The 15,385-nt window shown below is 43.0% G+C and overlaps 1 protein-coding gene and 1 pseudogene across 1 annotated transcript in view; both read right to left on the bottom strand.

The window, feature by feature from the left end:
- The window catches only part of RFX4 (regulatory factor X4), a 124,187-nt gene that overhangs the window by 48,469 nt on the left and 60,333 nt on the right, over positions 1–15,385 (bottom strand). The window contains exons 7-8 of the mRNA XM_011354425.1: positions 13,833–13,910; positions 9,981–10,144 (exon numbers count right to left, since the gene is read on the bottom strand). Coding sequence (XP_011352727.1) covers positions 9,981–10,144; positions 13,833–13,910 — 242 coding nt within the window. The remainder of the gene's footprint in view (positions 1–9,980; positions 10,145–13,832; positions 13,911–15,385) is intronic.
- On the bottom strand, positions 1,800–2,551 carry LOC105310935 (annotated as a pseudogene).

The raw sequence follows: 15,385 nt of genomic DNA, 5'->3' as shown, positions 1-15,385 counted from the left end.
TGAATGTCCACTTCCCGCTAGACTTATGCTCCATTAGGAGGGCAGGGACTATGTCTCTTTTTCTTATCAGTGTATCCTCAGCAACTAGCATAGTGCCAGACACCTAGGAGGCACGTAAGAAGTGTTTGTTATGTGAAATGAGTGTCTCCCCATCCTCAGCTGGATAGACCTCCGATATATTCCCCACAAGGCACTACCCAGATTATCCCCGCTTTATAACTTTCTGACTCCGGCTCTCTCACTCTGCCCCCGCTCACTCCATCCCCAAGGCACCGGCTTCCTTTCTGCTTCCCCAGGCCCTTGCCATGGCCTCTGTGCTTGCTGCTCCCTCCGCCTGGGAAGCTGTGCCCCAGGTAGCAGCCTGGCTCTCTTCCTTCCCAACTTCAAAAGTTTGTTCAAGTGTTGACGACAGTATTTGAAATTGCCGATCTCCCCACTCTCTCGGCTCCCTTCACTAATCTCAACACCCGCGATCCCGCCGTATGTTTGACAACGATTACTTTGGCTTATGTTATGAAAATCAACTCTAGGAGGACAAGGACAGAGCAGAGAGATCTGGTCAGAGGTTACTGCATGGGTCTGGCCAAGAGAGTGGCCTGGGTGAGGGCAGTAACAGCGGAAATAATGCACTATCGTCGGATTACATTATTTCGAAGGCAGAGCCAACAGGATTTCCTGGTGAGTGGATGCGAGTGTATGAGGAGAGAATGGAGCCGAGTAAGTCCTTCTGGAAGAAAAGAGATTCTGCCCCGCCCGTGCCCAGCACAGTGCCTGAGACACAGGAGGTGCTTGATAAATGCTAAATGCTAAATGCTGAGTGAACCAAAAGTACTGCGGTGTGTCATGAAGCAAAAGTTCAAAACAGTATCAGTTCTTAGCACGCTGGATCCGACTTATTTTTTTTTTTAAATGAAATTCTTAAATATATTTGTATAGGAGCTTCCAAATACCGAAATGTAATGATTCTGGTGCAATCACTTTAAAAGAACTAAACGGGGCATCTATTTCCTAGGCATCATACCTTTGCCATAATCAGTGAGGACTCCAAAAATTTTTACTTTTATTAAACATACTCCACGTTAAAGCTAAAAAAAAAAAAAAAGTTCACTGGTCTAGGTGAGATGATACATAAAACACACAGGAATGTTATTCATAAAACATTCAAGCTTCCTATTTAAAATTTTTGCTCACAGGTTTCATTAGGAGTGCTCTAGATGCTCCAAAATAATTTGTATCAATGGGCACAAATTTCATTCCTTCCTTCATAATATATACAATATGTAATGGAATTATTAAAAGTTACCGAAATATGAACAGATGTTACAAAACAAGAAAAACATAAAAATGGAATGCAAAAGGAAAGCCACACACGTACATGGCACTGTACAGGCAAGCCAAAGCTTGAGAAAGCTGCATTTCAGCAACAGAATTTAAAATTTTTAAACTGCTTTTACTATCTCATCTGTAAAGCATGCCCAAAGACCCGTGAAAAAGACTTTCTTAGATCACACCCATTTTGGCTAACTCGATGACACAATTCAAAAATGAAAAAAAACAAAGATTTCTCTTTTGTGCAGAAAAGTCCTTAATAAACCCAAGGAATGCTTTTCATGAGATACAAACTGAACCCTAGTTTTGCATGCAATAGCTGTTGATTTCGCTTAATTTGATCACACACCAAAATTTGCCATATAGTTAAGGGATAGCAGAGGTGGGCTAACAAAAAAGTCACCAGGACAACAAAACATTTCAGTTTGAAAGCAGCACTGTTTATTACAAAAATAACCATAATCTACACCTTAGCTCATCCTTCTAATAAGCCTGTTGATCTGGTCTCACCTGTTGCCAGCGTCACCACCATCTACAAAACAGGTGGTCTTTATCTTCATTCCACCTCATGGAGAGGGTCATGTGAAGGGCCACCAGAAGTTGTTTGCTTCCTTGAAGCATCTTCCAACAGTATAGATCTCGTGCATCAGATCCTCCATGCAGATGATGCCATATTTACCAAGAGACTGAGCAATTAATTAGTAGGGTTATCTGTCAAGGCAGTTGGCTTTTTGTTGGTTTTGCCATAACCACGCTTATAGATGAAATCATTTACTGACTTCAGGTTTCAGTATTTCCATGCAATATAGGGCCCCACCATCCTGAGCATGTTAATCAAAGCCTTGCTGAGCTTAACAAGGTGCCATTGAAGATCTGGCGAAGACAAGAAGGTACAGCACCTTTCAAACCTTTGGGCTCATGCCACCGATACCTCTGATCCTGATGACAAATGCCAATTTGGGTTCTGCAGGTACGTAAAAGTAGCCAGCTTTTCTCGCCATCCTAGCCATTCGAACCTCGGTCTGTACATCTGCCTGTATTTTTTGTGCTGGTGCTTAGCTTCTTCATAGATAAGTTTCTTCCTTGCCTTTCAAAGTATCTTTTAGGCAAACTTCTCTCCCAGGCGCTTAATCTTCAGTTCTGTGAAATTCCTTCACTTTTTCTTAGGGGTTTCTGACACGGCAGGAACCTTCTTCTCTTCTGCACCCTCCATGGTTCTGGCCAGGAAAGAGCTGGATCCAACTCCTAAGTGAGAAGATGCCTCAGAATATTTGGCTGCTCTTGACAGAGGTCAACATGTAGAGAAGTGCCTGGAGAGATCGTCCTATGGCTGCTGGACCATCAGGGAGGGTGGGCTTGCCATTCTCTGGGCGTGACACATTGCCCAGAAGGAATTATTTGATGCTGGAATGGGGGAGCTGGCCTTTGTCCAGAAGCTGGAAGTAAGCAGGAGGACCACTGACAGGGCCTTTCATACAATTGTTTGATTTTATAAGCTAAAGAAAAGCGAGGAGGGATTCAGCCTGGAAAGGATTCTATTTAGGGACTCAGACACCGGGCTACTGGGAGTAATCTAAACATTCAGGCTCCCCTGGTGTTGAATGAGCAGGTGAGGAGCTGGCCTCCCAATCACCTGGTCTAAGAGATGCTGCCCAGCCCGCTCTGCCTTCTTGCATCAGCAGATGGTGCTGAGCATCACCCTGCTTCTTGACGTACTCTCTTTCGATGGTGAGCAAAGACTCTGTGGTCTGACCGTTTTCTCTGCTGACGTATCTGCATCTCCTTCCTCGACTCTCCCTTATCCATCTTACTCCCCGGGCTGGCACTCCCAGGGGCTGCCCTGCACTTCTGCTGACACACTTTCTCCTCCCTCTTGTGCAGACATCTGTGGCTCCAGCTTCAGCGCTTTTCCTGCATCTCCATTCCACACATGCGACCCCCTGCATGACCTCCAGCAGTGATGCTAGTACAACAGCAACAGTGGTGATAACAGCAGCTACTTTTAAATGAGCGCAGCGTGACAAGCGCTGAGCACTTCACACCTTTTCTTATTTCATCCTCACTAACAAGGAGGTACTAGCAGAGAGGTGAGAAGCCGAGGCTCAGAGACCGTTATTTTATTTGCTCAAGGAGATGCAGCAAGTAAGTCAGAGAGCCAAGATTCAAGCCCAGGTCTGTCTGGCTCCAAAGCCTGGGCTCACCACCGTCATTTCACCGCAGCCTCGCGTGGTAAATACCCGAACTGCACAGGCACCTCTAGATGCCTTGTGACTCCTCATCTCCAGACCAGGGCCTTCTGCTGCTTTTCCGGCAGAGGCGTTGCTATTGCTTTTGCATCTCAGTCTTCTCTTCGCTTTGCGGACACCTTATCCTCCCTGCCCAGCCCCTCCCCCAGTCCACACCTGCTTTCTTACTTCTGCTACACCAATCATTACTGACAGCCGCTGTGCCAAGATCACTTGGGAGGTCACAGGCAGTACTCAGAGTTTGTGAAGCTCCTTCTAAGGGTGTGTATACGCTTACCGATCCCTCAGGAGGTAGCTTCTCAGTAAAATGGAGGTAGAGATTGAGCCATTATCTAATTCATTTGATCAATGCGCAATTAAGAATTTAGTAACTCAAACCCTAAAGGGGTCCTTTATACACATATACATATATATACACGCATATATATATATTTTGTGTCTGTATGGGCATATACATATGATTATAAAAATAATTCGGTCTGAATACAGAGCACTTGAAAAATGGCAGAAAGCATGAGACCAAAATTTGACCATTAAGCCCACCTGGAGGCCCCCTTGGTTACTCTATTTAGATGTGTTTCTGTTCCACCTAGAATATGGAAAATTGGGAAGAGTATCGTTTCCTCTATAACAGGAAAAAGTCAGATAATCTACAAAATCATAACTTTTCTTTAACTCATCAGAGAGCTGTGGTCAGGACCACCTCTTTTGGAATTAATAGAAAGACGGCCACTGTCAAAGAGCGGGAGCCTTGGGAAATGGCTCATCTGTGCTAGAGGGAGGGAACAGGATGTCCCCACAACTGGGTAAAAGAATCCAGGTCACATTTTTTCACAGATTGCTAAAGGCCAAGTGTGAAATCGCATGAACATATCTAGAACTCTGGAAGCCACAGATGCAAAAGAAGTTCACATCTATTGACAAGATCTTCCCATAGACCTTGCCATGTGTTTATGAGACAGACTGGAGGCAGGACAGGAGAACAGAGACAGTCTATCCCTGAGGTGCATGCTTGGAGGCGTGGAGCAGCCATTGCTGGCCGAAAAGCATGAAGCCCTGCTGGGACCTTTCTCCCTTATGGAACAGAAGCCTCAACCGGCTAGGGGAAAAGCAGAAAATACTGTTGACCTTGGAGTATAGGGAGAGACTCACTGCAGCTGGGGGCAGGATAAAGAGGAAGAGCTCTGACTTTGGTAGAAACCATCATGGGCTCAGACTATTCGATACTTATCTCTGGATTAGGACAGGATCACTGAAAATGCCCAACTCTGACTGCAAAAACCACAGGGCTTGCTTAAGAATGAGTCAAGTAACAGAGAACTCTGCCCTCACCCCATCCCCAAACAGGCTAAAAAATGTAGTAGCAGTACACAGAGAAAGCCTAAAGCTGAGGACGTAGCAGTAACATTGAGAAAAACTTTCAACACACAAACTTCCAACCTAAGCACAAGGTACCCCAAAAGAATTTGAATCTGGTGGTACGAGATAATCATAGCAACAGCAAAACCCAAACCCAGTGAACTCCTGAATAAACTGACTGAATTCCTCACAGTAAGAGCCTAGAAGAAGAGCCATGTCCATTTATATAAATATTATTTATCTCGGTCTTTACTGTTCTACACGGTGTTGCCAGTCATTATAAAATTATAAGACACACAAATTAAGGAAAAGAACCCACTCTCAAGAGATAAAGCAATTAACTGATCCAGACTATCACACAAGGAATTTAAAGTAACTGTGATTACACCTAAAGGAAATAGAAAAAGAAGAACAAAGCCCAAAGTTAATAGAAGGAAGGAAATAATAAAGATCAGAGCAGAAATAAATGAAGTAAATATAGTAAATGAAGTAAATGAAAAAAAAATAGGAAAAAATCAACGAAGCTCTTTGAAAAGATAAACAAAATTTATAAACCTTTAGACTCAACAAGAAAAAATGAGAGAAGGCTCAAATAAATAAAATCAGAAATGAAAGAGGAGTTAAAACTGACACCACAGAAACACAAAGGATCATTAGTGAGTATTACAAACAATTATATGCCAACAAATGGAACAACCTAGAAGAAATAGATGAATTTCTAGAAACATACAGTCTTCCAAAACTGAATCAGGAACAAACAGAAAACCTAAACAGATTAATTACTAGCAACAAAATTGAATCGGTAATTTAAAAAAAACTCCCAACAAACAAAAGCCCAGGACCAGAATGCTTCGCAAGTGAATGCTACCAAACATTTAAAGAAGAATTAATACCTGTTCTCTAACTATTCCAAAAAATTGAAAGGGAAGGAATGCTCCCAAACTCATTCTACAAGACCAATTTCACTCTGATACCAAAACTAGACAAAGACACTACAAAAAAGGAAAATTACTGGCCAGCATTACTAACGAACACAGGTGCAAAAATTCTCAACAAAATATTAGCCAACCATATACCACCAAATCATATACCATGATCAAGTGAAATTTATTCCAGGGATGCAAGGATGGTTCATATTCGCTAATCAATCAAATGTGATACACTACATCAACAAAACAAAGGTTAAAAATCACATGATCATCTCAGTAGATGCAGAAAAATCATGTGAGAAAGTTCAACATCTGTTTATGATGACAACTCTCAACGAAGTGGGTCTAAAGGGAACATGCATCAACATAATAAAGACCATTTATGACAGACCCACAGCTAACATCATACTCATTGGCGAAAGGCTGAAAGCTTTTTCTCTAAGATGAGAAACAAGACAAGGATGCCCACTCCCGCCACTTGTATTAACCTTCCAAGTGAGAAGATGTCTCAGAAATAAATAACAATAAAGTTAGTCCCAAATACATACATGTCAAAGTCGGTACCTAGACTACAGAAAGCGCTGCTTTTTTTCAAGTGTAACAAAACTGACCCTGTATTAGATAACAAACAAAATCTAAACTAAGTCTCAAAAGAAGAAATAGTGAAGAAAACAGTCTCTAATCACAAAGCAATAAAAGTTAAAATAAATAACATAACCAGAAAACACTAGTTCCTAAGAATTGGAAATTTTTAAATGCTCTTTTAAATTTCTTAGGACAAAGAGAAACTCCACAGCAAAGTTGCAAAATATTTAGAAAATAACACTCATTAAAATATTAAATATTAAAACCTGTGGGATACAGCTAAAAAAGTGCTCAAAGAAAAATCTAAGCCTGAAATACTTACGTTATTAAACAAAAGTTAAAATAAATATGTCAAATATCTATTTTTTGGTCAATTTGCGGGGGGAACACTGATATAACTCAAGCTCCTAGAATCGGGCCAGACACAGATGAGGCCCAATAAATGTTTATTTAATAAATGAATAACAGAGTAAACTTAAAGGAAAAGGAATGAATTAATAAAAAGCAGAAATTAATATATTAGGAAAAAAGAAATAATAATAGCACCAATAAGTATATCCAAGAGCTTGATTCTTTAAAAAAAAAAAATAATAACAATTTAGGTAAACTAATGACAAAGAAATGGCAGAAAGCATAACTACTCAAACTAAGATGTAGTAAAGCAGAAATAATCATAGACACAAAGGAAATTCAGTGAGTCTGCAAACCCACTTTGTTCAACCCTAAGCAAATAAATTTAAAGATCTGGAAGAAATGGATAATTTGTAGGAAATAATTTACTAAAACTTATCTCAGAGAAGATAGAAAATTTAAACTGACCAATTACTATAGGGAAATAGAAGAAAAATTTCAAAGATCATATAATTGTAAACCTGGAAAGTTTAAGAGAACCTCAAAAAAGTAATACAGCAATAAGATAATTAAATCTAACATGATCAGGTCCAACTACAACACACAGATATCAATAGCTTTCAGATATATAGATAATCATCAATCAACAGATATGGAGGAAAAGGCTGCATTTACAATAGCAACAAAAAATAATATATGTAATAAATTAACTTAAAAAAATGTCTGATTTATATTTTTTAAATTTACAATATTCCGAAAGGCCACAAAATTGAAGATAAGAATAAATGGCAAGACAAACGATGTTCTTTGTTAGGAATTCTTCATATGGTAAAGATGTTATTCTCCCTAAATTGACCTGAAAATGTAATGTAATCCCAATAAAACTACATATATGTTATGTATGTGTGTATATATATATATATTTACATAGACAAACTGATGCTAAAGTAATTCATATGGAAAAATAAGTGACCATAACAGAAAATTCTGAAAAGAAAAAATTATTCAAATATAGGTAAAAGCACAAAACTTCAAACAGAATGATACTGTAACACGAATATATAGAAATATCAATAGTATAGAATAGAAAGTCTAGAAATAGTCTCGAATACATATAAAATTTACTATATTAAAAAGGAGGCATCTCAAATCTGTGAAGAAAAGATGGAATAATTAACATATGGCATTGGGACAACAGGATAGTCCTGGGAAAGAAAATGAAGCCATACTTTCCATCTTATACCAGGATGAATTCCGAAATGAACAAAAATTCTAAAGCAAAAAATTAAACCATAAAATTACTGAGAGAAATGATGGGAAAATTACTTTATAATTGGAGTGAAGAAGACTTTTAACAGTATGATACAAAATCCAGAAGCCGTAAAAACCAGGACTGATAGATTCAACGACACAAATATATTTCCTGCATGGCAAAAACAAAAGAACAAGAAGATATTTGCAACTCTTATTACAAATAAATGGTTACTATCTTTCATAAATAAAGAGCTTCTAAAAATCAATGAGAAAAACATCAACTACCAAATAGTCGAAGGCTAAGAACAGAGTTCACGGTAAAGAAAATAGACATCACTCTTAAAGATATGAAGAGATATTCAATTTCATTCGTAATAAGAGAAGTTAAAAGTCCACTAAGAAAAGTTTAAGTCACATATCCTTTGAACCGGGAATTCATCCCTCTAGAAACATATCCTGCACATATACTCCATGTAGTAGGATGAATGGTGGTCCCCCGCCAAAATATGTCCACCCAGAACCCGTGGAGGTGGTCTTATTTGGGAAAAAAAGGAACTTTGCAAACGTGATTAAAGTAAGGATGTTGAGATGAGATCTTGAATTCGTTGGGTGGGCCTTAAGCCTGATGATAAGCGTCCTTATAAGAGGCAGCTGGACGCAGACTGGGAGGCAGTGTGAAGCCGGAGGCGGAGACCGGAGTGCTGCATCTACAAGCCAAGGAACCCCGCGGGTTGGCCGCAGCCGCCAGAAGGCGGGAGAGAGGCCGAGAACAGATCTTCCGGCACAGTCTCTGGAAGGAACCGACCCTGCCCACACCTGGATTTCAGACTCCTGGCCTTCAGAACTGTGAGGGAATGCATTTCTGTTGTTTTAAGCCACCCAGTCTGTGGCACTTGGTTACTGCAGTCCTAGGAAACTAATGTGCTGCACATGGTAGTTAACGCATTATTTGTCACAGCATTGTTTGTAGTAGGACAAGACTGGAAACGTCAAGACAACTGGTTAAATTCAATACAGTGGTACGGTATGCAGGTGTAAATGTGCACCTTTATAGACCGATGTGCAATGCTCTCTGTAACCATCCCAACAGGAAACAGATGCCACTTGAAACAGGAGAGTTTATTTACAAGGGACAAGTCATAAAGGTGTAGGCAGGCATAGAGGAACCCACAGGGAGACTGCTTCAACCTGGGGTTAGGGTCAGGGGGCTGTTTACCCACCTCCATGCCCAAAAGACAACCTGGAAGGCAGCAGAGCCTTGTGGAGGGACACGGCCAGCCTGAGGCACCTCATAGGGAGGGAGGCGGAGAGTTAAGCTTCTGACTTCAGTCTGGCCCCTCTCTCTGGTCTTGCTCCCCCCCCGCCCCCGCCATTGGCTGATCCCAGGGGAGAGTTTGGGGGAAAGGGAGCTCCGTGAGGCAGAGGGTAGCATGGAGCACAGTGGGGAGTGCATCTGCGGGGGTCACGGAAGTTGTCCGGCATGACTTCCAAGGTGGTTTTTTTTTAAGCAAAGTACAGAACAATAATATACAGCATGTCACCATTTCAGTAAGAAAGAGAAAAAGTATATTATACGCAGTAGTTACATGTGCCTAGTCGATCCGGACGAACCCGCAAGAAAATGATTATATTTGATGTGCTGGGGAGGGGATGTGGGTGTCTGGGGAACGAGGCGGCGGGGGTGGGGGGCACTTTACACTGTATACCATATTAGACCTTTTCACTTTTGAACCATATAAATGGTTCAAAATGTTAACATTTCTATTTATATTCAAAAATATAAAATTTAATTTTTAAAAGTCTAACATTAATGGTCTTTGCGAGGGAGGCCCCCAGAGAGTCCACGATTATATTCAACAACAGGAGAAGCAGGAACAAGAAATGCTGGGGACCAGCCATGAGGAGAGGTGACAAGAAGTGTGCCCACCTGTCAGGTAATGCCTGCAGCACGGTGGGCATCAGCACTCCGGAGATAGCTTTGTAGAGGATGGAGTCACACACGCCGACGATGTTCACCACCGTGGAGGAGCCCAGCACGGGCAGCATGTGGGGCGGCATTCCTTGCCAAAAGTGCAGAAGGAAACTTTGAACCTGTATCGGCCCACAGAGAGGAGAAGAACCATGAGGTTACACAGCACCCACCCAACAGAGCCTTGGGCCTCAGCCCTGGCCAACCCTGTCTGCCATGCTGTTAGCTACTTCCCCTGCCACGGCAGAGGCCACCCCAGCCCGCTGTGGCTGAGGAGGCCCCTGGTCCTCCTGTCCCAAGTCTTCCCCCTGCGCATCCGTGTGGCGTGCCCACTGCTGGAGGAGCACTCGGCCTGGCAGCCTGGGGTCTATTCTGCGCTGGGAGTAGCACATTAACCCATCTGCCCCTTCACGCTCGCTGTGCTCTGGGAGGAGTTTCAGGAAGGGGAGGTGGGACGTGGCTTTCAGAAAAAGCCCAGAGCACTAGAATTCACTATTCTTTGGGCCTGCTGGTGCCCCGGGGGCCCCTGGGTGTTCTGGAAAGGAAGGGAACGGTGCATGAGTTGCCGGTAAGAGGAATGCGTCTGGAAGGGAGGAGAGTAGGTTCCACAAACAGAAGTCTCCTGATTCAGACTTGGGCACTAAAAACTGGATAAAGTGCAAGGGCCTCTTGATATCCAAATTGGTCCTTTTTCCCCCAAGAGCCCTGGCCAGTTGGTGCCATTGTGGGATGCTAGGTGTTGCTACCTAACTACGTGGGCGCGCCAACTCCAAACCACAAGCACCGAACAGACATATAGTAGGCGCTCAAACATGGAGTTGTTACTGTTAATGGGATGATCACAGGAACTCCAGCTGTGCTGTTGACGAACAAATAGAGTGAATGGCCACAGCGGACAACCCCCTGCTGGCCTCCTGAACCCCTGTCTTTTGGTGTGAGAGTTGCAGGTCAGGGAGAGAGCAAGGTAGGGGGCAGAGCGGTGGGACGAGAGTAAGGGAGTGAAGGGAAATAGAAGGTGGTTAACTGGTGTATATAACAACATTTAAAAATATCTAGACGTCAGCCAGCGTTGATGAGTGGCTCATCTTAAAGTTAGGGAATAACTGAATTTTTGTGAATTCTCATAGGCTCAACTTGGTTCCTGGACTACGTATTCTTCTTTCTCCCACAGACGGACACTCTTAAACCCCCTACCTATAGCATTCTCCACATTCCTGGTTCCCCATATCAATTCTGATCCAGTGCAGGAGGTAATTTAGTATTTGGCCCTAGTCAGATACTTTAGAGGTAGTATTATTATTGGCATTAGCTTTATTTACTGAGTGCCTACTATGTGCCAGGAACTTTGCATAGGTACTCTCATTTAATACTCATACCACCACTACAGCTGAAAATTGTTACTCCCATTTTGCAGAGACATTTGTCCAAAGCCAGATAGAAAGTCAGGGAATGGATGACATAGAGCCCATGTCTGCCTGTCTTCCTACCAGTCAGTCCCGTGGATAGTTTGTTCTTCACATGGTAGCTGGGCTCCTGTCCTATTCCTGAGACCCGTGTGTCTCCTCAAACTGCTGCCCGCTTCCCAGTTTTCTGCCCCTGCCCTGGTGACATGAAGTGTCCTGCAGGCCCCTCTGAGAAGTAGGGTCTTGCTTTCCTCTGATCAGGCTCCGCCCCTGAGCCCAGCCTGGTGACCTGAGCTCAGCCCAGCCTGCCTGGACTCCCCAGTGTACACATGGGATGGGAGGCTCGGGGGATGAGGAATGGGGAGAAAAGCACGCCCCCCTGACTTCTGGTGGGGAAAATGGTAATTGTCAAAAGCATGACCAAAGTGATGAATGAAGTCGGGTTTGTAAATTGTGAAACTCAAGTCGCAGTTGTGTTAATGCCACAATGGTGATAATACTGTAAAGTTTTCATCCAGATTGAAAATTAAAACAAAGAAAATCCAAGTGAGTGGAGGTTGCTTTCCAGGGTTCCAGTCCTGGCCCCACTACCAGCTATGGGTGTAATATCTCCACCTCCCAGTTTCTTCACATGTGCAATGGGAATAAAAGTAGAATTTAATGCATAGGTTTTGGTAAAGAGTCTAAAAAGTACTTATTATAGCGCTTAGCACCTAGTAGATGCTTAATAAAGGTTAGCTTATTACTGTTAGCATGGAGACTCTATCACTTCTGGGACCAAAAAATCAGTGTACTGCCCTAAGCATTTGAGACAGCCTTGCCCAAGTATCTGAGTGTCACCCACCCAGAATCCCACTGTGGCTCTGCTCACCTGTCAAGGCTCTTGTTCTGCCATTGGGACACCTGGTGGCTAACTGTCAGTCTGGCTGGGCCTGGAGATGGCCGCATCCCTAGGACAAGGTGCTCTGCTGTCCCCTCGTCCCAGCTGATCCCTGGGCATCAGCCTCAGGCTGGGTCCTGGACCTCCCTGCCTGCCTTTCCAACTCTGAGTAGGAAGCTCTGCCCCATCGATTCCTTCTGAATGCATTTGCCCTTCTAGGCTTTCATTGCATGCAGCCCTACCCTCCCTCCCTCCCTCCCCACCCCCCACCTCTCTCTCACTCTAGCTCTCGCTCATTTTGAGCAGTCAGTTTCTAGCAGAAATTCTGAAAAGATCAGCAGCTGTGTACAGTAAAACAAATCTGTGGGAAAATCAGTGTCTTTTGCAGGCATCTCTCTGTTTGAAGCCTGTTCAAGAGGCACAGGGAGCCCTGCTCGTCCTCGGTCTATGGAGCAGCCTTTGAACAGAGTGTATTATCCAGTTTTGACCTCCCATCCTACTCTCTGCGTTTTAGACCATTTAATGTCCTATGGCACTGGTTCCTTGGCGTGAGAAGAAGAAGGAAGGAGGGAGAACAGTGTAAAGCGTGACAGCTGATACCTGGGAGTGAGATGTGAAGTGGACAAACATGGTGTTTACATCAGGAGGTGGAGCCGACAGGACCTCCCGACAGACTGGATATGGATGGTGAGGGAAAGAAAAGACTCGAGGTTTACGGCTTGAGCAACTGGGTTGGGGGGCTGGTAACTGAAGACTTAGAAAACAGATTTGGGGCAGAAAATTAGTGCTCTGGTTGAGCCATGTTAAGTTAGATGTCGAGTCAATCGAATTCGGAGCTCAGGACTAAATGTATGAATTGTCAGCTTTTATAAAATGGAGATATTGATGTCTTCCTATGATTAGGATGAAGTCAGATAACTTATATAAAACGCCTGGCATCATGGAGGCATTTAACAAATGAAAACTTATTAGACAGAAGGAAGAAGCTCTTAACTCTTTGCAAGCATAAGTGATAAAAATAATCAGATGCAAATGATTGAAAATGATTATATAAAGTAAGCTTCCTGGATTTTCTATTTTGGTCTCCTGCTGGTGGGATTTGATAGACACGTGGACCAGACCTTGAGAATGGAGGGTAGCCAGCGCAAAGGCATCGAAGTGGATAAGCCTCAGGAAAAGATTAAATCCAAAATATAGGGAAGCTTTCCTTTGGGTTTTCTGAATCTATAATTCTGGCTATAATGATATCCTGGCAAAACTGTCTTCCTAGTAGGCCAGTTGGGCAAGATGAGGCTCACTAATTAGATCAAAGAAAAGGTGATGCCAACTACTGTTCACACAGAAGATCTGTAAAACAAGGATGATAATGGCACCTGGTTACTAGGATGGCTGTGAGGATTAAGCGAGCTAATGTGCACCCAGAGCATCCAGAAGGTCTGGCACGTAGTAGGAGCTTGTGAAACAGAAGCTAGTGTTGTTACAATATTTCAACACAGCGTATTTACAACTCAACACTTGTCGACCTACCTCATCAAAGTTGGCTCTTATTACAGTGTCCAGTATTCTCTGACAGTGTGTTCTGTACATCATAATAAAGGTAGAAACCTGTGGGGAGTGGGGAGGGATCAACAATAAAGGCACACGTTAATATGCATTACCGCTGCCCTTGGAATTTCAATTTTCAAGTCGTTTATTCCCTGTCGAGGGGATGGAGTCTGCCTGACACCTGCTCATCCTGACCGACCCCAGTGAGACTCACCTCCAGGAGGTGATTTCCTCTGCCCCTCAGCTCCCTCCTCCGTGCTCCCACGGCACCTGAGTGTGTCCCATCACAGCACTCACCCCTCGGAGGGAAAACACAGGTTTCTCTCCCTACCCCTACTCTCCACTCCCTGAAACTGTGGGCTCTGGGAAAATAAAATGGCATATTATTCATGCCTGTGCATCCGGCATTTAGCACGGTGCCTGGCACATAGCAGAGTTCGGTAGGGCTTCTTACATTAAATTCTCATCAGCTGAGAGATACTGAAAAGTTAATACCCAGTGTGTATTTATAAGAGGTGATTTTGCCAAAATCACAAAAAAGACATTTGGAAATTCTCCAGAATCTGCTTAGCAGGAGAATTTTATCTCCAGCTTCCTTTCTCCAAGGATCGTAAAGCTGTGGTATGGAAGTTTAAAAAAAAGGGAAAAAAAAAAAAAAAGCAAATTTGAGAAAAAATAATGATTTATCTAGTTCTTAGATTGAAAGCATTCTCTACAGATATTCTTTGTTTCAAAACGTAGATGTGTACGTGTTTAACATACGCTTGGTTTGCTGGTACGAGCATCCAGCCCCTGCTTGACTGTGAGCTTCCTGAGAGCAGGACTCAGGGCTCATTCACTGCTGCACCCCAGCTCCCCAGCTCCCAGCACCACCTGTGGACGACAGGAGCTCAGCACCTGCTGGCACATGGGCTGCATCAAGACAGGTGCCTTAGAGATGTGATAACCTGGGGAAAAGTCCCCAAATTCATGCTTCTGATAATTTCCTCCAAACACCCTATGATCTGAACTCTCTGAGTCACTATACTTATAAAATCTTCTTTGTCTGAGGGATTATGATTTCACCATATCCTCTGCAGCACATGGGAAAATAAACTTTATCCTATAAAAAATAAATCTAGAGGAGAGGGGTTCTTCCCTTGTGAAATGAGAAAGTATAACCTCATAGAGGGATGGGAAGGGCAATAGGAAGGTAGGTAGGCAGACAGGTAGATTAGATAGGTAGACAGATAAACTTTTTATTTTAGAATAGTATTGGAATTGTAGGACAGTTGTGAAGATAGTACAGGGACTTCCCACGTGCCTCACATCCAGTTACTGTTAACATCTTATATTAGCATGGTACCTTTGTCATAACTAGTTAACCAATACTGATACATTATTAACTAAAATCCATACTTGATTCAGATTTCTAGCTTTATATTTTCAAACTCACCATTCTGCAATTAGTTGTGTGCGTGCGTGTGTGCGTGTGTGTGCGCATGCACGTCTGTGTGTGTAAAAGAAAGAGAGAAATCCCCCGCTCCCAGTAACAC

The sequence above is a fragment of the Pteropus vampyrus genome, unplaced genomic scaffold (genome assembly GCF_000151845.1).
Source record: "Pteropus vampyrus isolate Shadow unplaced genomic scaffold, Pvam_2.0 Scaffold16, whole genome shotgun sequence".
NCBI classification, from domain to species: domain Eukaryota; kingdom Metazoa; phylum Chordata; class Mammalia; order Chiroptera; family Pteropodidae; genus Pteropus; species Pteropus vampyrus.
This window is presented reverse-complemented; position numbering and strand designations above follow the sequence as displayed.